Consider the following 25,687-nt stretch of genomic DNA (forward strand, 5'->3'; position numbering starts at 1 on the left):
GAAGAAAAAAGTAGATATTAAGGCTTGACGCAATACAATATATATCAGTTATAAAAGAAAAGCAACCTCGAATTATGCTTACGTTAAGTGATACGTGTGAAATTAGTTTTATATAATTTTAATTATTTCTTCTTTGAAGGACAAACGTCAAACAATTTCTTCAAATTTTTTGGCTCCATCCCCATTTTCTTAGTAATTATGGTACTTTAGTTAGAAGCTAATATTTTCATAACCTACAATTCAACATTTGAAATTTAATGACATTGGTAAACTCATTAAATTCTTTATGATAAATTTATGGCACAGACTTTATTATAAAATTTCGAATAATTATTTTAATTTATGTGTTTGTTTGATTGGAAAAGTTAAAGCTAAATTATATAATTATATAAAATATCTAAATTAATTTTTCTTCTCTTAAATTTTTTTATGTTCAACACAGTGAGGCACTCTAAATATTACGATTAGTTATTTACATACGTTGCTCAAAATTTTAATAATACATTTTAAACATTTTATTGCCTTTATATAATACTTTTGTATAGTCTTTTACATAAACTAAAGATATTGATTAAAGTAAAAACTCTAGGAATGTGTGGTGCGTTTTACATACGAGAAACAACAGAACAGATTAAAAATTATATAAGTGATCACGAAATATGTTAGTCGAAAGGATAATATCAAAATAATTGATCAAGGTTGTCCTTGTTTGGAACGAGACGTAACTATTAGCTTCATATCGTAAACAATATTTTAAAGCGATTATATAAAAATCTTATTACAACTGTTTTGCAATAACGTAACAGGTAACGCAAATGATTTGACGTAACACTTTCGAACATTCTATTAATTTAAACTCCCTTTAAATCAATAATTAATTTATAATTTGCGTATGGAAAAACTGAAAGTTTCACCTAATAGTCGACTTACTGGAAGTTCAAATTAATGGGATGTTCGAAAATGTTACGTCAGAGTAACGCTCCTAATTCACCCAAACGAGGGGGCCCGCTGCTCGAAAATATGTATAAAAAAAAGATTAATGGTGTTTTGCAAAAGTTTACAAAAATGTTTAAATACTTTTATAAATGGTAAGTAAAACGCATACAATAATATACATTTAGATTAATAATACTTTAGCCCATCAGCTATTCCAGAAGAGAAATTAGAATTAATATTTCCGTGCTTTTACATTCCCTAAAATTATCCCCATGTGCAGTTTTTGGTAAAACGATTTGTAAAAATGATTTGGAGGATGTCGTTCAAGATGAACTTTTTGCAATTTATGCAGTTCACTTTGAGGGAAAAAAAGTAATTTGTAACCGAGTGAAATTGTACATACTCATTAAAGACTACGAATTAGAATTTACGTTCCCAAACTTGTTCAATTTGTTGCGCTCTTGCTCTTCCAAAACTTGTCTTTCTTGCCCTGGTAGTTACCTTGCGCTCCTCTTAAGTAATGATAGCGGAGAAAGGTTATTTGTAGCTTTAAAGAGTGAAAAAAAATACATGAGCGGAACAACGGGATAAATTCACTTGCAATATTGTCCAGGTGAAAATTACCGAAACGGTTAGTTTTGATGAAGAAATAAGAGAATTTTTCTGTATAAAAGCTCCAAAAACGCTTCTAACTAAAAAACAAGCAGAAAAGCTAAAAATTAATAAACTAAAGTTGATCATTTTTATTTAAATGTTCTAAAATTCTGTTCAAATTATAAGTCTGAACAGTCTTAATGTATTAATACGCATATTCTGTATAAATGCGTGTACAAGCTGCTCTATAAATTTTTGATGTACTGTACATCTAACTTTATTTAATTTGGCTCTACACAAATAATAAATTATAAACAATGTAAAAAAATTTTTATAAAAACAATGTTAATTCTGAAATCATTTATTTCCGATTTATTTCTACAAGATTTTATTTTTATAATACGTCTCTGCTTATATATATCAATAATTAACCATACAAATGATTAACTAAACTGAGAAAAACAGAACAAACGACTAACATAAATAATTAATGTATTATTATTTTATTTATTAGGTATTTATTTTGACAATTCACGCCCTGTGGATAGGACATTCATAGGGTACTCATATCAGATCTATTTCGGGTTCGGCCAAGGCCGTAAAAGGGTGACCAGATAGTGAGGAACGGGACCTGATATATCCGGGTCAAACTACTTTTGAAAAATCCCTGAGGACTAGCACCCGAACCCAAATTCTGTGGTATAGATGCTGGTCACCATGATCGTTAATGAATGATAGAAACTGGTTAATAACTAATTAACTATGTTCTGCTATTTACTGTTATAATACTGAAAATCTTACGATGAAAATTTGAGGAATTGAGGAATATTTAACAAAATTCCTCAATTACTTTGAAACCATTTTTATTCGTATTATTTGGATTAAATTTCAACTTAACAGAAAATATTCTGTAACTAATTTCAAAATGATTGCCATCATTTATGACTAAGAATTTCATTATTATAATTATTTTCAGATAATTTAATAATAGGAATGTAGAAAAATACTATATATAGGCCTATTTGTTTAAATTATATCATTTGCACTGAGAATAAGTTCTTTAAATTATTGTTATTATTCTTTATTTGAACGTATAAAAATATGAAATTAAATTCTTACGTTATCCTTGGTTTATTTTTATATAAATTTTTAAATTTCCGCATTAAATATTTGGATGTCCTATATTCGAAATTAACAATGTAAACCGTGATGCATTACAGGTGGAAAAAATTATAGCTTTATATATCATGTTTTATTTGTCCTTACTTTCACTTAATAGACCTAGTCCTACTTAGCCATAATTTTAAAGTATAGTCACGAATTTGCTACACCTTAGAGATACAAAATACTCAAATTGTAAGCAAAAAACAGTAGTAGAAATTGATGTAAAAGATTTTTAGATAAAAAGCAAAATTTACTACATTTTTGTACGTGAATTTCTTGATTAATGTGCTTAAAATATTTTTTAATTACGGATCCTCAATGCCATTAGGAAAAGCAGTCTTTCTACTTGAGTTTTTTAGCTTATTTAAAAAATATTTTTCAAAGGTCATTGTTTAAATTTTAAATAAATTTATCATTCGATTTTATAAATATTAATCACATTTAATAATATAAAATTATTTACCTCGTACTGAATATAATTAAATATCATTGTTAACAAACAAAATCTTATCTATAGCATTTTTTCAATTATTAAAATGTTTAATATGTATTTCTAGTTAATTTTTTATGTATCCTTGAATTACAGTTATAATGAGGCACATTTAAATAAAACAAAGTTTAATTTAAACATTTTACTGATTTATTTTTAGTTTATAAAATACAAAAATATAAAAAACAAAACGTCGATACGTTCACAAAAATTATTTACAAATTAAACTTGACAGAAATTTTTGATTTTTACAAAATTACTTATGTACATTAATTTTTTTTTTCAAATTGAATTTACAAAATGTTGCAAACTCCTTTAACTTTTGTCGATTTTTTCTATAGTTATTTAGCAAAAATTTGACGAAAGTTGAGTTTTGTTCTGTTACAATATTTATAACTTTAAAGTATGCTTTTTGGCAGTTTATATGAGTACATTTACATAAAGTTACATATATGTACTATGCAGAAAATTATTGTTAATAAGATTAAAATACGAATTTTAAATTACATTAATTATTTTCTTAAATTATATAAATATTTAATATATCGATTCACCAAAATTTAGCTAAAATATTTAATTAAGTTCTTTTACACAGATTATACGTTATACGTGAGTTATTTTTATAGGAAATAGGCTAAAATATCACTTCTAAATGAGGTAATAATTTCTAAGGTATACTCGTATAAAATATGAAGTTTCTGGCAGGAATTATTGTTACATTTGTCTGAAAAACCTTCACACAAAATGAATTCCGTTTTAACATTTCTATACATTGATGTTCCGTATTCTTTGAAAAGTAATGATATGTTTGGCGATAAAATTTACAACGAAGTTAATATGAAAGACATAATTACATGTATTAGTATTAACTTTATAATTGCGTACAAGGTGAATCACAGTTGACTTTATGCCCGCTCTGATTTTTGTCCATTAATTTTAAGTACAATGTATCATCGTACGTGTAAGGTACATACTTAGGTAAATGAGTTATTTTATTATTTGTAACATTCTTATTTCTGAAACTTTGCACTATACTTAAAACAACAGGCAGTACCAACATAGCATGAAATGCTGTTTGTATGGACAAGAGGAACATAACTTTAAAAAACAGTATAAACATACGAGTACTTTCGAATGCAAATAATAAAACAGCGAGTATAGTAGATGTTGTACCTTGAAAAATAGGCAAACCGACATCGTATAAACTGTCTTGTAATTTATCATTCGGTTTATCTTTCTTTGACATCATAAAGGCAAATGATATATGTGTTGGATAGTTTATAGAAAATCCTACACTCATAATTAAAACTATCATAGAAATCATATCTAAATTTACATTCCATAAAACCATATAACCAATAGTTTCGCACAAGGATGAAAATACTGCAACTGCTATACAAATGGCACAAATTAAATTTGGTATAAACATAAAAAATATTAAAATGATTAAAATTGCCGATAACCATGCAACCTTGATAACAATTCCTTTGATTAGATTTCCATGCTCCATTAATGGAAAAAATAAACTGTGAATCGTGATCGGTATAGGTGAAGTGTCTGCAATTTCTTGCAGCTCCCTTATTGCTTTATTTTCAGTTTCTCTATCCACTAACCCTTTTAACAATAATAAAAATCTACTAGCGACTATTCTCGTTGAGTCATTATTAAATATCACATCTTGTTTAAATTGTCTAGCTGGATATAACTTAACATATATATTCTTCATTACATATACAAAATCGTCTTCGCTAGACATATTAAACCCTCTTAAAAATACCGAAGATACTTGTTTATTCGTAAAATTTTTATAATATTTTAACCAAGATAATCTCGAGGAAGTTTCTGCTATGTTTGGATGTTTTTCAAACCTGCTTAAGGTATCTTCTATGCGTTGTTGTACGGCAGGATCTGAATAATGTAATGTGTCATTTATTACAATTTGTAACATGGCTGGATATTGTGCAAAATAACGATAATATAAGTTAATAAATCCGGCTTGTTCTGCTCTTATCACATCTGTTACCTCCATACCTGACTTCATATTTAGAAAACCATAAATTCCAACACCAAGGTTTCCACAGAATATAATTAAAATTGCAATTTTTACTGGTAAATAAGTAAGAAGTTTTCCAACTTTATCTCTAAAAACTGTTGTTAATATTTCTTCTTTCTCTTCATCCTCTTTTTCTTTTGTCTCCGGAACTGAAAAATGAAAAAAATCCCTTTAAATTTTTGTAAATTCAGTAAAATTAAATTGTATTATAAAACAAAATTAGATTGTAATAGTAATAGTAGTTAAAAAAAGAAGCCATTTCATAAAATTAAATTAACTTCATCTTTGTGTCATAATGCTTATAACAATAAACAGCAAACAGAATGATTCTGTATAAAAATTAACATAATATCTGATGAATTTTTAACAAATTTAATTAAATATTTCGCTCCTTTTTTATTTATCTTCGATTATAGAAACCTTAATTATTCATTTTGCGTGTGTGCGTGTGTTTAATTATTCGAAAATCTAGTTTAAATTGAAACATCAATTAATCATATTATTAAAATAATTTTTTTTAATAAAAATATACAATCTAAATCAATTATTATAGTATTTCATCATAACAATTGCAAAATTCGTCAGCATTTACTTAATGCAATAACACGCTAAACTTTTTTCAATGCAATTTAAAAACTTAATACAATAAGAAAGATGAAACGTGTTTGTTTATTGTTTTATTTCCACAGGTCACACACGTGTAGATAATAAAATTCTTTCTACTGTAACATATTTCTTAATTTACGTTTTTGTACTTGTTTATTTCCGTATTCGATTTTCTAATAGAAAAAATAAGAAAAAAAAACTGTAAAAATTACATAAATTAGATGTATGTTTTGTTGATTTTCTTATTCCTGTTATCTTTCAGATTGTCATTAATAACAATTCCAAATGTGTGCATAAAAAGCTGTAAATATATTCATTTTCTTATTACACATGTAAATTTTACTTACGTAGCATGTTCATTAGTCGATACAATCTATTATAAGCAGGAATATTTAATACAAATAATGTTTAACAGTTTCTATTCGATTGTAACTATAAAATAAGCTATGAATTTTAATGAATAGTATAGCGGTAAATACTTGGAAAGACTAATAATTAGTATATAATAAATGCGAAGGACATATCATTACATACATAAAGGATTAGAGATTTTGGATATGTTTAAATTTTGTTTACATCAAATAAAATTTTAAAAAATCTAATATAAAATATTGAGTAAAGGTTTTTCGATTAATTATTTATAAGTTTTTTTTTTAATTGTTTGACGTAAAGGTTTATAATATATTTTCTGTTTCTATCTCATTTCTTATCTTGATTCAGGCAAAATAAGTTTTGCTAGTAGAACTATTCGAGTTCTTATTTTGGGTGAAGGATAACAGGAATTGAAATAAAAAATTTCATTCACAATTAATCATTATAGTAAACAATATATTTGTTCTTCCGGTTGACTGTCTCAGCAAATATTGATAAAATTAAATAGTCTTAATTCATTATATTTGAATTTATATAAATATTTTAATATACAATTGAAATTTTACCTTAATATATCTACAACAAAGAATAGAAATTCTCGCAGGAAATGTAACAAATTAACGTTTCTGCAAAATGATAAGGTTATTTATAAAATTTTATGAAGGATGTGACTTGCGTGCTTGTACTCATCGTTTATTTTTGTTGTATCTGTTTACACGTGTATATATTTTTAGATTAATTTATTTTGCTAGAAATGAAGTTTTAGTAATTAATAATGGTTTCAATTGTCATATTCAAATTAAGCATTTTTTTAAAGGAAATAATGGTTCTTCATAATACAGCTTACAATGGAAATATATACGTGATGTGTATTCATAACAAAAGAAAAAGGTTGAATCTTACTAAAAAAGTAAATAAATACAATAAAACGTTCCAGTTGTGACCTCGGGAAAAGTGGTGTCACATGTGGGCACAAAACAAAAGTGGTGACAAAATATAGGTCTATGTTCCATTTAAATCAATGGGAAAAATTATCGAGAATTTTTTACCGGTCACAAATTAGAAGTGGGCACAAAAGAAGGTTATGCTGTATATTTATCTGAATAAAAAGTATTTACTTTTAAATATATATATATAAATTTTTACTCACGTGTAATGGATCGAAGTGTTAAGGGATGGAGCAAATATTTTTCTCTATAACCACTTATGGCCATACATCCTCCAAAAAACGTAATTTGAAAAATGTACGTGAAAAATATAGCTACTGCAGCATAAATACAGAACAGACGAACTATTGGAAAAGGTGCTGTAATTCCAATGCAGAACGATAAAAAGTTGGTTAAGGAAGTTATAGTGATTGACACAGCAGCTTCTGAAAACGAATCTGCCATTCGTTTTGGTACGTCATCTTTTGGATTTGTTCTTCTCCACGCTGCAATTAATACATAAGCATCATCTATTTCTGTGCCTGAAAAAATTAGAAAGCATGAAATTAATGCAGTTATATTAATACGATCACTTCTGGGTATATTTATATAATAACTAAAAGTATAACTTGACTGTTTGTTTCAGATTTTTTTAAATTTAAAATACTCTTTACAGATTTTTATAACAAATGATTGACATAGCTCCATTAAAACGCTAATATTTAATTAAAGGTTATTAATCAAGATATAAGTAAATATTTAATTTTTATATGGTTATTTTTTAAAACAATGCTATTATTTTTTACAGTAATTATTTCTTTAAAGGTTACTTATAAATTTTGATTTTGATTGTTACGAATGTAATATAATGATATACTTACCAAGGATAAGAAAGGGCAAAACAATATGAATATCAGTATAAGATAACCCACAATGAAATATTGAACCGAAGGTCGCTAGGATAGCGAGAGCTGCAGATACACAACCAGCAGCACCTAACCAAGGTTTACTCCTTACCAAAGTTACCGAGATACTAGTGATCATTGAGAAGATCGCTACGATTAGAGCAACCACCGCGGACAAAGGTAAAATTGATCTTGAAAAATGCTCCATCTCGGATGCAAATATAGAAGAAGGCATGACAGATATATTTATGTGTTTAAACTTCATTCCTCGAAGAACGTCAGTTAGTGATAACTCCCAAACGGAAGCCATTTTTCTTTTGGTATCGTTGCGGTTTTCTATTAAATAAAATAATCTTATCGCTTTAACGTCTGTAACGTAGCCAAGTTTATCTCTTGTCACTCCTCCAAGATTTACGGCATGGGCGGTAAATATCAATGTAAATGGATCAATTTCTAGTGGAAATCTAAAACGATATTTTCCTTCTTCGTATTTTCTAATTTTATCATTAAGATTAAAAACTGGATTTTCATAGCATACATTTTCTTTTATAGCGCACACATTTTTATAAGTTATAATTTCGTCATTCCATGTTATTCTATGATTACGTACAACCTCGTCGATTTTTTTTAAGTCATTGAATATGATCTCCCTTATCATATTTTTATCATCGTTAGCAGTTGCTGTTATATATATGCCGGGTGGTGTATACGTTGCTCTTAATATATCAATATACTTTGATGTAATTGTTGGAAACAAACTTTCTACTATTCTTTTATTTTGAGATGCTCTCCCTGTTTCAGTTTCAAAAAGATGTTCGAAATCCCTGTTAAAAGTTATTTTTAGAAATCCTGTAGATAAAATAGCAGATATTAAAACTGGTAAAGTTAAAAAATAATAAGGATAATGTCCTATTATTTCTCCAAGTTTTCTAAATTTCGCTGACAATGAACGTTGTACAATGTTGTATTTCATGTTGTTCGCTGTTTATTCTGAAAAAATAAAAGTAAAATAAAAAACGTAATTTTATAAATTATAAAAATGTAATAAATATTAAATAATTATTTATGTGTTTTTATGTTTTAGAATTTCAATTTATGTAAATTGCAAAAAATGCCATTCTAATTATATTATCGTGAAAATTATATTATCTTATATTAGGAGCAAATCCAGAGGATGGAGATAAGGAGCGATTCCCTGAGATATTTTTATAGCTAATATCGACTTTATTATTTCTTTAAATAATATTTTTATTGTTAAATTTTTTTTAAATTTTATTACATTTCTATGCTGTAAGCTTATATAGTGTGAAAGCAAATGGACTTTTATATATTATTTATTTTATACGAATTTTCCTCTAATATTTTTTTTATGTTACGTGTTTTATGAATGACAAATACATAAACTTTTATGATATTTAATGTATAAAAAATATTGTAAATGTATTTTCATTTTATTTTTAATAATAATAAAATTATCTGTAGAAGGATAATATAGTTTGTAATTAATTTTATATTCCAAACATAAAAACGAATTGTAAATAATATGAATTTTTATAATGATATATGTCTAAAATATTAAATATTAAATATTTTTTAACTTAAATTTATCCAAGAATATAGTATAACGAAAATGAAAGCAGAGATTAAAATTAATTCAATAGCAAAGTTACTAAACACAAATATAAACAGTAATTATAATGTAAAGAAAAATATGAGAGTGAAAGTATTGTTTATAATACAGATTTTTTTTTCTCAGAAAAAAATAAAAATAAAATTTTATATACATACAATTTGAAGTTTTTATAATCAGATGACTTTGCCTTAAACAATATTTTACATCGCCAGAAATATTTTTAAATCTCTAAAAAAATTGAAAATAAGATCTATTTCCAGATTAATTTTAAACATACCTAAAAGAAATATTTTTTTTTTCAAAGGTTTCAAAAACACAATAAAAATTATTTTTAAAAAACGAAAATCGTCAATTTTCTATCATTAAACGTAATATATCGTAAATAACATCTAAAAATATAATTTCTAAGTGCACAACAAAGATTGTTGCAGGATCACTTAAGCATGAATTTCACGACCTAAAAATAAAATTGATAATTTGTGAATAATCTTGTCGCTATATATTTATTATAAATTAAAACATTATTGTATTGTTTCAGTTTATTTTTACTTTTCTTTTGTATAACTCATAAATCGTTACCTAATCGTGCTTTAACAAAATAAAAGATAAAAATCTTAAAACGACTTTCTCCATAAGTAGATGATTTGTGTTATTATTCTTCGAACTTGACACAATAAAATTTGTTTACATCTAAAGCAAACGAAAAATTAAATCAACCAGTTTAAAACAAGTATGACAAAATGTAAAAAATGCTCATTAAAATAAGCTGGAAAGAAAAAAATATGTTTATTCGATCTCTTTCATGAATTCGAAAGACGAATTAGTAAAATCAATAATAATAAGATACTTCTTACACTATTGTTAATCCTCTGCTAGAAACTAATCTTACGACAGACACTTAGTGTTTAGAAGTATTTTACTGTATAAAAAAACAATAAAATAATGTTAAAACAGTGGTTAACCGTGTCTCTCGTATGATTAATTCCTAGCAGCGGATTAACAATAGCGAAAGAAGCATCGTCCATTTTATAATATTAATTGGAACACAACACTTATTGAATAACAATTCATTAATTGGTTTAGTTTATATTAATTAAAGAACATCGAATACTAAGAAATTGAAAATTGTATTCTCGTAATTTCTTTATCAACTTTGATTATGCAATCGTAATAATTAAGTATGAACGTTATGGCAGATTTTTGATAATGCGCATTTAAAATGCGATTTTTCACAAGGAAAATAATTTCATGGAGTTTGCTTGATAATTTACCTCACCACTATTATTCGAATAATTATTATATAATCATATTTAATATCAAAATATATTTTAACCAAAAATAAATGAAAAATTACTATACAGTTAAAATTAAAATGCATTGTTTTTAAAAACACGTTACTACGTATTTACTATTTATTAAAATTTTTCTCATTGTTTCCTGTTACACTTTTTAAACTTTAAATAAAAACCTTGACACCAATGAAAAGAGAATCTTAAAAATACCCATCGTAAAGTAAGCTTACGATAGTGCTATAAGGCACAAACAATATGATATTTCTAAGAATAAAGAATTTATAACTCATTTAACACATTTTAAAATTTCTAATCTAAACTAGTTCATATAATAAACAATTTAAAAAAAACAACTTTCTATTGCGTTTTAATATATATTTATGTATGCTTTGTTCATTTACTCATTATCTCTCTTAACAGGTTTAAATGAGAACACATAAAACTTTATTTTCCTTTCTTTTTTTTACGCGTAACTAGAAACAAACACACACGTGGACACAATTTTCAATTTCATAACTATAAAAATAAAACTATAAATTTATATTGTAATATATTTTATGAGTTCTTAATATTTATTGCAATACTATTTTTAAGTATACATCTTATCTGTCTCTTTTGTATTATTTTTAAACATTAAAATTTTATATTTATAAATATTCAAAATTCTAACCAAAAATCTGAAAAAACAAATACAAATATATAGATAAAAACAGTTCACTTTGAATAGGTCTATGATAGAAAACGAGTCTACAGCTAGGCTTTAAAAAATTTATATATATTACCACTATATATATGCATAAATACATATCACATTTACATTACAATAAGATAAATACAAGATATATATTTATACGATACGTATATATATAATCCTGAGATTTTCATAATTCGTTGTTATAAAATAGTCTACACAATAAAAAAATATATATAAATTAACTAAATTTTAAATATGTAATTAAAATTTTTATTTTAATAATTAATTACACATTACTTACTCTTCTGATTATTTCTGAGTGAGATCAAACTGAACTATTAGATGTGAAGGTGTGTAAACAGTTGAGAAAATATAAATGAATGATAATATAAGAAATTTTTCTTCTTATACGTCATAACAAATCAGATTATTACAAGTCTGACGTAAAACTTCATGAAATAAAATAAGAAAAATAACTTAAGTACTATATTTAAGGGATTTTTTCATTCGAAAAAGGTTTTGACGTCAAAATGTATAGGACCACTTATTGGTCCACATGTTTTATGCTTTTTTACTTTCTTCTTCAAGGACAATTGGAGAATTTCTGGAAATTCCCCATTCACTAAAACTACCGATTTTTATTATTTTGTCTGATTCATTTTTGGCCCTTTTTTTAAATATTACAATTCGGAAATGATTAGATTTTATTTTAATAATAAAATTATTCCTTCTAACTTATTATATGCAGTAAATAATGGAATGTTGCCAGCGCTACGAAGGTTGAATGTTAATTAACATGTTTATCATAAAGACCTGTTATGGTCATTAAAATATAAATGCTAGATAGAAAACTAAAAGAGTAAATTGGGCTTAATCTTCGTTTGTGTTAACATTTCATACCGAAAAGTTCAATCTGTAATTGTCCACTATTATACTGTAATAACTATTAATTGTTTGCATAAATGTGAATTAATCCCAATAAATATACTACAAAGCTATAATAGCGTATAAGAAATGCATGCTTGTTTAAAACGAGAGTGAATAAATGTTATATTTTTTCTTCGAATTCGAAAAAAGGGAAACTGTACCATGACATAAATGCTTATTCATACGTGTAAAAGTATGTAGAAAAGTATTATCAAAATAATTTACTTATAAATTTACAAAAATATATTATATATTAGGGAAGTCATTTAGAATTAAAGCGGAAAATTAATGATTTAATATAACGTTCGACTTCATTGCATAAAAGTTATTTATAATGCTATTGTTTCATTTTAACATTTTTTTTTGTTTTAATTACATATATTTTAAATAAAATATACTACAATTTTCTTTTTATATATGTCACATACAGGTACAGTAAATAAACGTGAAAAATAAGTAAATTTCTAAATATCAAAATGCATTTTCGATTATTATGTAAATATTTTCGAAATAAATGAAATTTATTTGTTTTTCAAAGCTTCGAAACTTATTAAAACATACTTTTCTTCTTCTTTCAAGCATTAGAAATTCGCCTGTTGCAACCAGTTGACGTCCTCTAGGATAATACTGTATATCTTTCATTAAAACATACTAACAAATAGAAATGTTGTTTCCAGTTAATAATGATTTTTAAAAAAAAATAATGTTATGTGAAATTATTGTAAAAACATTTATCATAATTATTTTTATGGGAATTCATTTATTGTTATCAGCGCTTTGTAGAATTCAAAACGGGAAATGCATTTTCTAAATATAATAAATAAAGTTTTTTTTTCAATAGATAAAGTGATAATGTGATATCAAATATATTATATAACAATAATAATAATCTAGAATTATTACAATTTTATACTAGTTTATATAATTCCTAGTTTAATTTTAATAATTGATTTGAGTAGTTTCATTATTTATAAATAAATAAATAAATAAAATATTTATTTATTTATTTATTTTATTATTTATTATTTATTATATTATTTATTTACTATTTATATTTATAAATAGTAAATAAATAAAATCTAGATCTAAAAATTATGCTCGACTTAAATATCATGCAATAATCAGTTTTGTGATTTATATTTATTCTTTGGCTAGAATTAGTCTGTATGATTTTTTATTTAAATATTATAATTTAATATTCGTATAGAATAGTCTAATATCTAGTATTAATCTTTTTCTTAATGTATTAGTACATTTATTGTACATATCGGTTATCATTAGATCCTTTAAAAGTTTAAATACATTTTAAATTTAAAAATTTTAATTATATAATAATAAAAATAAAATTTTTACTTGCAGAGATGATCGAAATATAAGTAGAATCGGTGACATTTTTACATTTGCAGTTCAAAACAACAATTAGAAGTTATTACGAATTAGATTTAAGTAAGTTTATTAGAAAGTATAACTGTTTTTCAAATAGACTTTAGTTTTTTTGTTTTTGTTTTTTTTCCTTCTACTTCTTTTTAGAGAAGTAGACCCTACTAAAAGGTTGATGAAAGGAAGAGCTCAGAAAGAATGAGAACGAAGAGAGAAGACCCCAATAGGATAATGGACAGATAGGACGAATCATTAAAAAAAAAAAAAAAAAAGAAAAACTTGTTTACAATGGAATAAGCCTGTTTCTTTCATTTTTATGGAAACAGTAACAAATAAATATAGAACTTAAAATTAAAAATTTAAATTCAAATACAATAATTTAATAAAAATTAACCTGGAAACTCGTAGCAATAAATGCATAATAGTTAAAAATACAAAATTTAACGTGAAAGGTAATGCGATATTTTTGAAGTAGGAGAGATGTTGGTTGTCATCTTTCACTTTTAATTTCTTTAATGTTTAAATACATAAATAAAAGATGCTTCTTATAAAATCAATTGCTGTCAAATTTCAAATATACATAATTAATTGCATATGTAACCAATCCTGTAAGAAGTTATAAAAAAAATTTTTTTTATAAAAGATGAATGTTTCTAAGAGAAGTTTTCATTAGCAAAGTTATCTCTTATAAATATCCACATGCAAATAAAACTAATGAAGCTATAATCTTTGCTTACGTATTTTATTCATAGAAATAATTGACAGATATGAGCTTTATATGAGATTTTTAAAATTTTTTTTTAGATTTAAGTAAGTTTATTAGAAAGTATAAATTACATGCATAATCAAAATCTAAAGTGAAAAAAGAGAAAATAAACTGAAATAACCTATTTAAATTGCTCAATTAAACTCAAATTTAAATTTACCATTAATTTTTTTCTGTTTGATATTTATTAAATATTCATTAGTGTTTCGTTTCCTAATTATTTATTAAACTAATAACATTAATTAATTTTACAAATTCTATCAAAAAACTTTCTCAAAAATTGTAAACAAGGTCACTTAATCATTTCTATTGAAATTGAACATAATTATTGAAAATTATTTTCCTCCCATTCAAACAATACAACGGAAAATCAAAACAGAAAAATGCAGAATTATCCAAAAATTTAAACATTATTAAATTATATTTTTTATAAAATGATTGTTTATAAATTTATTCACATCTATTGCTTTTATCAAAACAATATAATACAAATGTATATTAAGTTAGTTAATAATTTAAAATTTATTAATGAATTCACATAATTTTTTTATAAATAACCTACAACATTATTTGCTTGACATTCCGCTAGCCACATTGAAAATAACAATTCTTAACGTAGTAATTCTGAGAAAGATGCATACAAACGGAAATTTAAAGAACACATTGAAATTAGAAAACACCCTAAAGAGCATCTTATTAATATTTCCGATGGTATGACAATAAACCCCCAATGGTACAAATTAATAGAGGACACCTCCATACGCTAAACATCGTTTAAAGCACACCCCAATGTTTGGAATGCCAAGAATGTATTGGATAACATTACAGCACTTGTCAGTAAACTGTAACACGGTCAAGACCGGATAAAGCCTGCCTTTTTAGTTTTTACTCATCTTCACCCTCATTAGGAACAATGCACTTTCACTGCAAATGTAAGTTTTTATATAAATAATCTAAATTGAATAACTGTATATATTTTTTTATCAAATTGTATTAAATCACAAAACAAAAGAAAAAAATTTATGTTATAGAGAATGTAATACACCTTTGTGTTAGAATATAGAAAAATATTTTTTTAAATGTACCAACATATGATATGTAAGTTTTATGTTGTTGTATTTTAATTTACGTGATGTTTAATATTGTCGGAAACCTTACCATCTTTTATATTCTTTGACAGCACTGAAGAGGGGTTGGGAGATAAACCAACCCGAAATGCATTTGATTAAATAAACGAAAATTTTCCTAACCATTGCTGTATGATCGTCCACCAGAATCATTTTTTGGATTACAAGGACGGTACACACAGAATTAAATAACAATTCTTATCTGTCATGTAATCATAAAAGTGATGTTTGTTGAAAGGTTAATATTATACAAGTATAAATGTCATTTAAATGAAATATATTCAATATTATATCTGTCATCTGACTCACGTTCTTTAACAATACGTTCAACAAAACATATATTCTCTACATATATGATATTAATGACACTTTCGCAATTTTTATTATGAATAAGAAATAAAAAATAAATGAAATATTAATGAGAAAAAGTATATGAAACACGTGAATTAAAATTATACGATATAGACTTTTTGTTTTTAATTTTTTAACGATATACTGTACTTAATAAGCTCTTACGAATATGTAATCCATTACGTAGTAAATGACTTGAAAAGTAACTTTAACAGCAAAACATTCGAAAACAATAATAATAATCTGTTTGAAGGAGTTTAATTAATACGTGACGATGTCAACAACGTTAAAACATTGAATATTTGAGCGAGGAACCATGACAAAATTTCAATAATTATAATTGTGCCACGTGAAAATCTGCAGATCTAGATAAATAATGAAACTTTTTCTAACTATCTTTGACAAACAAATGCTACAATTAAGTTTGTTAACAGAAGAACGAGTTATCTTTTACCTAATTGTAAGAACTATAAACAATTTAACTTCTTGGTCAACCTGGTTAAGTCATATTCAGTTTCAAAATAATGTAATTTAAATTTATAAAATCTATATTGTAATTTATGTATATAAACTATAAAATAAATTTAGCCTACCATTGTCATGTTTATGATGGTGTCAAGAGGATGAAATCAGAGAGGAGTACGATATCTAAGTTTCATGTCAGCCCAAATATTCGGTAGGGTCCTAGATATGTAACTTTGAAAAACTTGGTTCACATCGGTAAAAGAATTTAGCAGTTAATATGGGTTAAATCGGAAAAGGGGTGAGGTTTCGAAGTTTTTTGATAGCCCATATTTTGCATGGTCCTAGAGAGTAATTGTAAAAAAGTTGGTGCAAATTGGTCAAAAGATTTAGAAGTTTATGAAGAACAAGCAGAGTATGTATACATAAGGACAATGACATCTTTGCTGGCTTATAGCCAAGAGGGATTACCTTTATTAAGAAAGATTTCTTGAAGAAAAGTTAATGAAATTTATACACTTTATGAGTTGTCCTGTAATACGAAAATTTGATCAAGAAATTAAAATGCCAAATTTTACACTTTTAAATAAAATTAAAACTAGATTTTAAATTTTCAACTATATTAGTGTGTTAATAACAGTTTCGAATAAAAGGGTTAAATATAATAGACTAATGGTTGAAACATTTTCATAAATCTTCCTTTCTGTTGGTTTTTAACGTATGTTTCACCTTCAAATATTATAAACTTGGTACAATTTACGCTGGTACAATATATCAAAATACAATGAAATCCAAACTCATTTAAAAACATTACATAATTAGAACAATTAAAAAATTCACCAAGAGAATTTTTTTGTGTACTTCGTAAATAAATATATAATTATGAAATTGTAAGATGTTTAGTTATATATATAAATTTCGTTTTAAAGCATATATATTCATATTTTTACGTATCTTAATTTTAGTTTTTCCTTGTTAATAAAATAAATTTATTCAAGCTTATAGTGCTAGGTAATAGATGAGGCTGTTTTATCTATTTATAGCTTACGTTCGTAAATGCAGAATTTTATATACTGTATTTATTTTATTAGTTTTAAAAAATGCTTACTGCAAAATATTTATATTAAATTTAGTTATAAAATTTATTAAAGTACAAAGCATTACTTTAAAATAATCTTTATAGAGAGTTTTTAACTAGTTTTTTAAATTCATATCAAAATAAAACTTGGACAAACTATTGTATTTGATGACACTTTTTCTTTTATAGAATGGGACTGTATAACTAACCAAGCGTTTAGAATAATAATTTTACGATTAAAAAATTGCTGCAATAAAATTCTCAATAGATTTTTAAGAAATCATTTTTTTCACCATAATAAAAAAGCATTAAATATGTAATTAATACTTTATGTAAGATTGCACATAATAATTATAACTCGTGGTGAAATTTCTCTCTCTACATTCTTAATTTCTTCAGAAAAATGATAAAATTTCTTTACAAATTATGATAGTTATATACAATTTTAGATAAAATTTTGTTTCAAAAACAGTAGCTTTTTTTATTTTTTACTAATAAATATCACGACATATTGATAAATTCCAATATTATGAATAACTTCGTGAGCAATTTTATTCTACATATAACTTATTAAAGTGAACGTGATTTAATCTCATCGTAATTGTAAAATTACAACCAAATTAACAAAAATTAAAACTTTTGAACACACCTTAAATTATATTTGTGTTTAATTCAGATTAATGCCATATATACATTATTTAGTGCTTTTTTTTATTATGGTGAAAAACTGATTTCTTAAAGTTCTATTGACAATTTTATTGTAGCAATCTTTTAATTGTCTTTTTGAGTAAATGCGATACTTGAAACATGTGTTAACAGATTCATTTGCATATGTCACTAACATTAGAAGACAAAGAACGATCATTCTCGATTAATTGCCAATTCACAAATCTTTAGAAACGGATGCAGAAAGGAAATTTTTTACTACCTGTGGTACCAATCTATACTCAGGAAAAACCCTTAAGAGAGAGCATTTGTCCCCTGTGCTCTCTCTAAACTACTACTATTGTCTGTAGGAAATATCGTATAATAAAATAAAAGATGCTACTGAATTTTGGTGGTTAAAGGTCGACGGGGTTGGGAGATAATGGAGGCCGTGTATATCTTCAATAGGAGGTCCTGTATATTCTAAGATATTCTTTTTAGTCTAAGGCATTTAATTGATAATTCGAACGATATAATTGATGAAATTCCTAAATAAATTACGCTAATTATCAAGCCATATAAAGTTAGATTATATATTTATAGTTGAGTAATATAATTATATTACATAATAATTATATATTATAATTATATTATTATATAAAAATATTTGTATAAAATATTTAAAATATTCCGATTTGGAAAGCATATTTTCTCAATTTTTCCTGAAATATCTTTATTTTTGAAACTTGTTTTTATCATAATTTTTAAATTATTTTTGTAATACAAAGAAAAATAATTACGATAATTTCAACGTAATATGACAAAACCACAATAGTTCAATTTAATTTTAATACAATAGAAAACTTTCAATATAATGAAACGCAATGGTTTAATTTTATAAGCATTAAAAGTCAAATGTAAATTCCTACGAAAAGGGAAAAAGAAGAAAAATCCAAAATAAAAAAATAATAATAATTTTTCTTTTATTCTCTTTACAACAATAAAATCAAAATCTGTTAAATAAAGATTATAAATTTAATATAATTTGTTTAATATTAAGATGATTTCATTTGAAAAAAGAGCGCGAACAATTTGTTTATGATTGTAATTATATTTGAATATATATTTATTTATTCAGTAAATTCATTACAAATTCAAAATATCAGCCAAATATTAAATGTAAACAATGAATAATTTAATTCACGAATTATTAGTTATTAACTGAAACAAAACATATTTTCTCAATGATGTATATCCTAGAAAAAGTGAGTTTGCAAATTCGAAAACAAATTTTTCGTCATTTTTCATATTTAAGCACAATAGGCACAATGTCACGATTTTATTGTTTATAGTAAGAACAATAGATTATTTTGAATTCGTCTCTTTGACGTCATACCAGAAGCAATTTACTAAAAATATATCAATAGAAACTTAAGAAACGTGACATTTGTTTTCTGTTTTTCATATGAAATTTTTTTAATGCTATTAAAGCATGTATCGAAAATTTATGTTATTTGAATTTTTCTAATTATGACACTTGAATTGATTAATACAATTTTAGCACGTGTACAAAATGATAAGTTTTCAGTTTTTCCCCGTAACGTAGTAAAAATTATTTTCTCCATATTTTCCCCTCCAAATTAATCTAAATAATGTGCGACAATTTCGCAATTGTCATACTGAAAAGTTGGAATTTTGGACCTGTAGTTTTTAATAGGTCGATTCACATGCATTTCAGAATAATTATTTTGAATTATGCAAAACAATTAACCACAAATGTAAATTTTATTATAAATAAATTATAATAATTAAATATAAGTAACAGTTTCTAAAAAATTTTCCTGGAGTTTTCCGTGTTTTATTTACATGTCTAGCAAATTTCCCTTAGAAAATCCTCGAAGGAGGAATTCCCTTTTAGCAGATCAGTGAAATGTTGCGTTGATTTATTCCATCAATTTATTCGCCTATTCCCAAAAGTTTGATAATTTTCTGCATGCCGACGTCCATTTAAAAGCACTAAATTAAATGTTCCATAAATTCAAAATGCTCTCCATACCATAAGCGATCTATCAACTTTACGATTGTAAAATAATCTTGGCCCGTTTCTAGTAATAATTCCAGCCATCAAAATTCCACTATTTTCTTCATTAAAATTGACTTAAAGCCATTCGTGTTTCTATAACATATGTTCTTTTTCCCATTCTAATCTTGCAGTATATTTTTCCTGACACAATATTTATATTTAATTTTAATCTGTGGATTGTGTCCTTAATTTGTTTTCGTTCTTCGTATTCCAGGTATTTTTAAATGTATCGAATTGATGAAGCTGTCTTTGTTATCTCGAGATAACGTTGGCTTTAGACATCCTCACTGGTGATGGCTGAAAATTTTCTGTATGAGCGTTAATTTTGTAAATTCCAGATGCAGTTCGTAACTTTTCACAATATCTTAGGACTTAAATCGGTGTTTTTTTTACTTTACCATTGTTACCGAAGATTAATATTTTTTTTTTATTTAAAGAACAAAAATATCTTCAGTACATTCGTTTTAACGGTTAAATTTTAAATAGTTTTAAAAGTAGCATTTTTTCACCTAAACTATTGAGACAGATGCTTATATCTATTTTCCTTTTCTTAATCTAATCAAATATAATGAATTTGTTGCAAATTATGTTGCAAATTACATCTGTACTTTTTTTATAAATAGAAAATAGGTCTAGTACATGAACCTACTGTACTTTGCCCTCCATATAACAATGGATGACATAATTAACACAATAATAAATAATCAATGGAACAAATATATTTAAACAATGGAAGTTTTGACTACTTTCATTTTCATTTTTTTTTTCCACCGTTATGATTAAGGAAGTGCTGTTGCTTTTTTGGCAATTAAGTAATTTGTATCGAGTGTTTCGTCAGTTTTACTTAAGATTTTTATGTGTTTTATTTGCTTTACTTTATTTGGAAGTGTGACTAAATTATTAAATAAAACTTACTTGCATATATGAACAGGAAATAAAAAATATTTCTGCGAAATATTCTCCTTGAAAAACTGCAATAAAAAATTAAATTTTAGAATGCATTATCAATATAAACCTGTATTAAAAATTGATTAAATCGTGTTTAATTCTGAGATAAAGCTTAATAATTTTTTACTTAAATCATATAATAAATAAATTTATGGTTAAGATTTCAAATTTAATTATATTATTTAAAATAAGAATTTATTCTTTAAAAAATTATGACAATACATAAAGGCATCATATATCAAGTAATCATTTAAACAATAGAGATAAATTTAGGATTAGAAAATGGCATATATGATTAATAACTTATAATAAGAGATACTATGGCATAACTTTCATGAAAAATATTTATAATAATGAATTATTGTTCATAGCTATACTAAATTTAAAACAATTACTGTAAAATATTACGTAAACTTATGTTTTGAAAGTGACATTAAGCAAAAATAATATTTATATACATGAAAGTTCTGGAAACGTAAGACTACAATAGGGATATTTTTAGATTACGAAAATCATAATTTCGGTAACTCTAACAACAATAAAAAGAACTAAAAGAAAGTATAAGTTATTATATAAAAAATAAACATTTCAATTATTAAATGTTTACGTATAAATAACTATCTTGTTACATGTTAAAATTAAATTTTAATTTTGTTTCGTAGTTGTTATTAATTATATTTTATTTTTAATTTAAAACATATCTTAATTAATTTTTTATCACTTTTTTACATTATGGATTATTACAAGTTTAAAGTGATTACAATCACTAACGCCCACGTATCGTATTTATAGGGTGTATAGAAGTAAACGACACTTCTTTAAAGAAATCTGAGTATGAATTCACATCGAATTTTCATCACTTCCGTATTTGATTGAAGATAAATTTTCTTTCATTGTATACTTATATCTTTTTTCCTTGTAGACAGTTCTAAATAAAAACACAATTTATAAATTGTTTCTTTTTCAATTAATAACGTAAAATTAAAAATATCAAATTAATAAAACTTAAATCTTAAATATAGTTAAAAATATGTATAAAATCACATATAAAAATGTATTATGTATTAAGTTTAACGGCCTGATAGCCCATAAGATTTAATATATATATATGTATGTTAAATATGGCATATGCATTAAATTTTTAATGCATATACAATGTAATTTATATTAATTAAATAATGTCATGTATTTAAAAGTGTTTTTATATACTTAATTCTTTATCTGATCCCGATTATCAGATTATTAATGAAATTAAATTACTTTTTTTCCCTTAATCTGGCCTTAACCTAAACTTGTTTATTGTTTGTATTAATTCAAACCAGATTTAAATCATTTAATTGATATTTTAAAATTTTATAATTGTTTATTTACCAAAATACTGTATAATTAATATGAATACAGCAGCAATTCAATTCATATATATTAGCTTAAATATTTACATTCGCGACGAATAATTTTAGAAATATTTTCTATGTGATTAAGATACTTTATTTTAAATTTTTCCCAAATTTTTAAAATTTTAATTTTTTTATAACACTAAAAAATACTTGAAAAAATTAAATTGTATAATTTTGAAATGAAGTAGCAATCCTAACTCTGTAAAAAGTAAATATCTATTAAACAATTATATTTTTAATTTTTTAAAAACAATTAGTAATTTGTTCCCTTAACCCAAATTTAATACATTTTTTATATATATATATAATTACAAAGAAATTATACCAGTATTTTAATGTATATAACCCTGTTATTTGATAACATATATGTGTAATTATTTAAATATTTTACTCTATAAATACTTTGTAGATAATCTTTTAATCATTTAATACGATTACTTTAGCATAATTCATAAAAATTGTACAGTACAGCAATATATAAGTATTTATATAAAATTTTATTACAAAAACAAATTACAGATTTTAATTTACTAATTCAACGAGTAAAATTTTAAAATAAAATTTACATATTTTCATTTGTTATCACCTATTTAATAACATATACTGTATATAGTTTAATTTTTGTTCTGGTTTTCATGTAATATCATTAAGATCTACTCATTTTACGATTGGTAATTTTTTTTTTAAATATTGCTATATAATTTATTGATTTGTAATCTGTACGAAGTTTTTTATCAATAATAAAATATTTGAATTTATAATCTAAGCATGTTCCCGGTCACCTCGTATCAAAGATTAAATCACGCGATGCATTTGTGTTCTTATTTTAATTTTTTTTTTTATATCACTTTTCATTTCACTATTTCTATAAGTTTATATCTAAGGTAATTTTATTAATATTTATGAAGTAATTACAATTTTATCCCGAGAAATATATATTTTTTTTAATTTCTATAAATTGGGGGAAAAATTCCCTAAAATGTTTTAAATTTATTCAATTTTGTCCTTGGCTCGAAAACATTTTTATTTTTATTATAATTAAAATTTAACAATAATTATATATTTTTATAATTAATTAAGTAGTTTTTCACTTTCTTTTGTTACACTTCAGTTAATTAGAGAAAAAAAAATTAAAAATTCATTAGACGTTATTTTGTTTCATGCTATAGCTTGAAGCATTATTTAAAATATCGAATTGATCTCGCTGATATATTATCTTAAATGTATCGCTTGATTTCTTGAGGAAAGGCCTGAAATATACTCTAGGATTTCTTATATTGCATTTAGAATACTTATAAATATTTCTAATTTGCATAAAGATAGTTTTTCCTATTGATAAATTCGATATACAAAATATTAATTTTCTCATTTCTATATTAATTTTTGTATAAAAATTTAATGTAGACAGCTGTTAATTTACATTGTATTATTAATATATATAACATTACACTGTATTATCATAATTTTTGATTTTTTTTTATTAGATAAAGGAAAATTTTCTACAATTTGAATTAAAGAACCTGATTGCACAGTACGAGATAACATTAATTCAATTTAATAAAACGGTAAAGGTGTTAGGAAGGAAAGAAATATTAGTTTCTGATTTCGTTCCCACTGAGAAATTTAAATTTAAAATATATAATTCGGAAATATCCCACTGTTTAATTTCTTAATAAGTATAACTTGATATGATAATCTACTTACTTATGTTTAAACCGGATTGCCGTCCGTCGAACGTCCTTCCGATGCGAGAACTGTTGCCTGATACAGTACTACGACACTTTCATACTGTAAAACCTTGAAATTCGAGATGATCCTTGACCAGTTAAGACAGAATCTGTATAAATATATTGAAATTTCATTGGTATATCCTAATTCCATTAATGGTTAATTCAGTTTATAAATATGGAAAAAGATTAAAGAAATAAGGTTAAATATATGTCTTTACATACTATCAAGTGTGTATTCATTTTTTTTTTTAATTCGGCCAAGTTAATACGGAAATAGCCCTCGAATTGATGAAACTTCAACTCGTCTCATCCTTAGATGCAATTTTCCGTTTTATTAAACCTTAATAATATTCAGACTTTTGTAAAGTATAATAATGTATGTGAGCTTGTATAAGAAATAAAATACATTTAAATATAAAAGAAGATATATTTTAAATATTAATTATCTTATGCTAAATATATTCTGACAAGAATTAAAAATTTAAATTGTATATATATTAATTAATACTCGTCATTTCCATGTTTAACATATAAAGCAAAAGAGCATTTCTTGAATAATTTATCAACCTGTTTCAAACTAAAAATCCGTATTAATTGTGAAATCTTAGTTTTGGAATCAGTAGTTTATTTAATGCAAAATATTCTTGGAGAATTACTATTTTAATTATCCTAAGAAATTTAGTAATAAAAAATTTCAGATGACTTACCTCCAATTCTTATCATTTTAACCGCTTTCCAGAATAATAATTTATCCTGAAAAACCTATCCTGTAAGTTTCTCTTTAGTACTTGTACAGCTTTGATATAAGATCCGTTCTCTAACTGCGGCTTAAATAACCTGAATATCGTTTAATGAAATATCAAAGATATAGGATATCGAATAGAGAATAGGTCGTGATGTCGTAACTTTCTCAACTAACATTTTTAAACTTCCGTATTAAAATTTTTCGTAATTAAATAAAAAAAATATATATATATAATTTTTACTGATATATGATTATATTAAATATGAAATTTTTAAAATATTTTGGTTTTCTTTCTTTACGCTTTTATGTAGTTTATTAAACAATTACAACTTAATTCCATAGAAAATAATAGTAACAAATGCTTTCAGTAGTAATAAATATTA

General features: G+C 24.4%; 1 protein-coding gene and 1 long non-coding RNA gene across 3 annotated transcripts; both read right to left on the minus strand.

Annotated features, from left to right (window-relative positions):
- Positions 1-3,599: 3,599 nt before the first annotated feature.
- LOC136985517 (patched domain-containing protein 3-like) lies at positions 3,600-12,625 on the minus strand. Of its 2 annotated transcripts, none has more exons than XM_067282806.1 (4): positions 11,967-12,625; positions 8,023-9,036; positions 7,366-7,683; positions 3,600-5,386 (listed from the first exon to the last, which is right to left on the minus strand). In XM_067282806.1, exons 2-4 carry the CDS (start codon positions 9,017-9,019, stop codon positions 4,056-4,058), a joined length of 2,646 nt encoding a protein of 881 aa, XP_067138907.1. In that variant the 5' UTR covers positions 9,020-9,036; positions 11,967-12,625; the 3' UTR covers positions 3,600-4,055. The 2 variants fall into 2 exon arrangements, with proteins under 2 accessions (XP_067138907.1, XP_067138908.1); XM_067282807.1 differs by lacking the exon at positions 11,967-12,625 and adding an exon at positions 11,794-11,820.
- Positions 12,626-21,098: 8,473 nt separating this feature from the next.
- On the minus strand, positions 21,099-25,320 carry LOC136985568 (uncharacterized). The gene is made up of 3 exons (XR_010882359.1): positions 25,267-25,320; positions 24,534-24,666; positions 21,099-21,455 (listed from the first exon to the last, which is right to left on the minus strand). It is a non-coding gene; the product is annotated as an uncharacterized lncRNA (long non-coding RNA).
- Positions 25,321-25,687: the final 367 nt, after the last annotated feature.

Source organism: Centruroides vittatus, unplaced genomic scaffold, assembly GCF_030686945.1.
Source record: "Centruroides vittatus isolate TY-2023 unplaced genomic scaffold, ASM3068694v2 contig_971, whole genome shotgun sequence".
NCBI lineage: Eukaryota > Metazoa > Arthropoda > Arachnida > Scorpiones > Buthidae > Centruroides > Centruroides vittatus.

Bases quoted from the DNA above. Each gene is read 5' to 3' on its own strand.
- LOC136985517 (XM_067282806.1), bottom strand. From the start codon at position 9,019: ATGAAATACAACATTGTACAACGTTCATTGTCAGCGAAATTTAGAAAA. The intron at 7,684-8,022 runs GTAAGTATATCA...TAATTTTTTCAG, and splicing joins TTTGCCCTTTCTTATCCTTG to GCACAGAAATAGATGATGCT. The intron at 5,387-7,365 runs GTGAGTAAAAAT...TTCATTTTTCAG, and splicing joins AACACTTCGATCCATTACAC to TTCCGGAGACAAAAGAAAAA.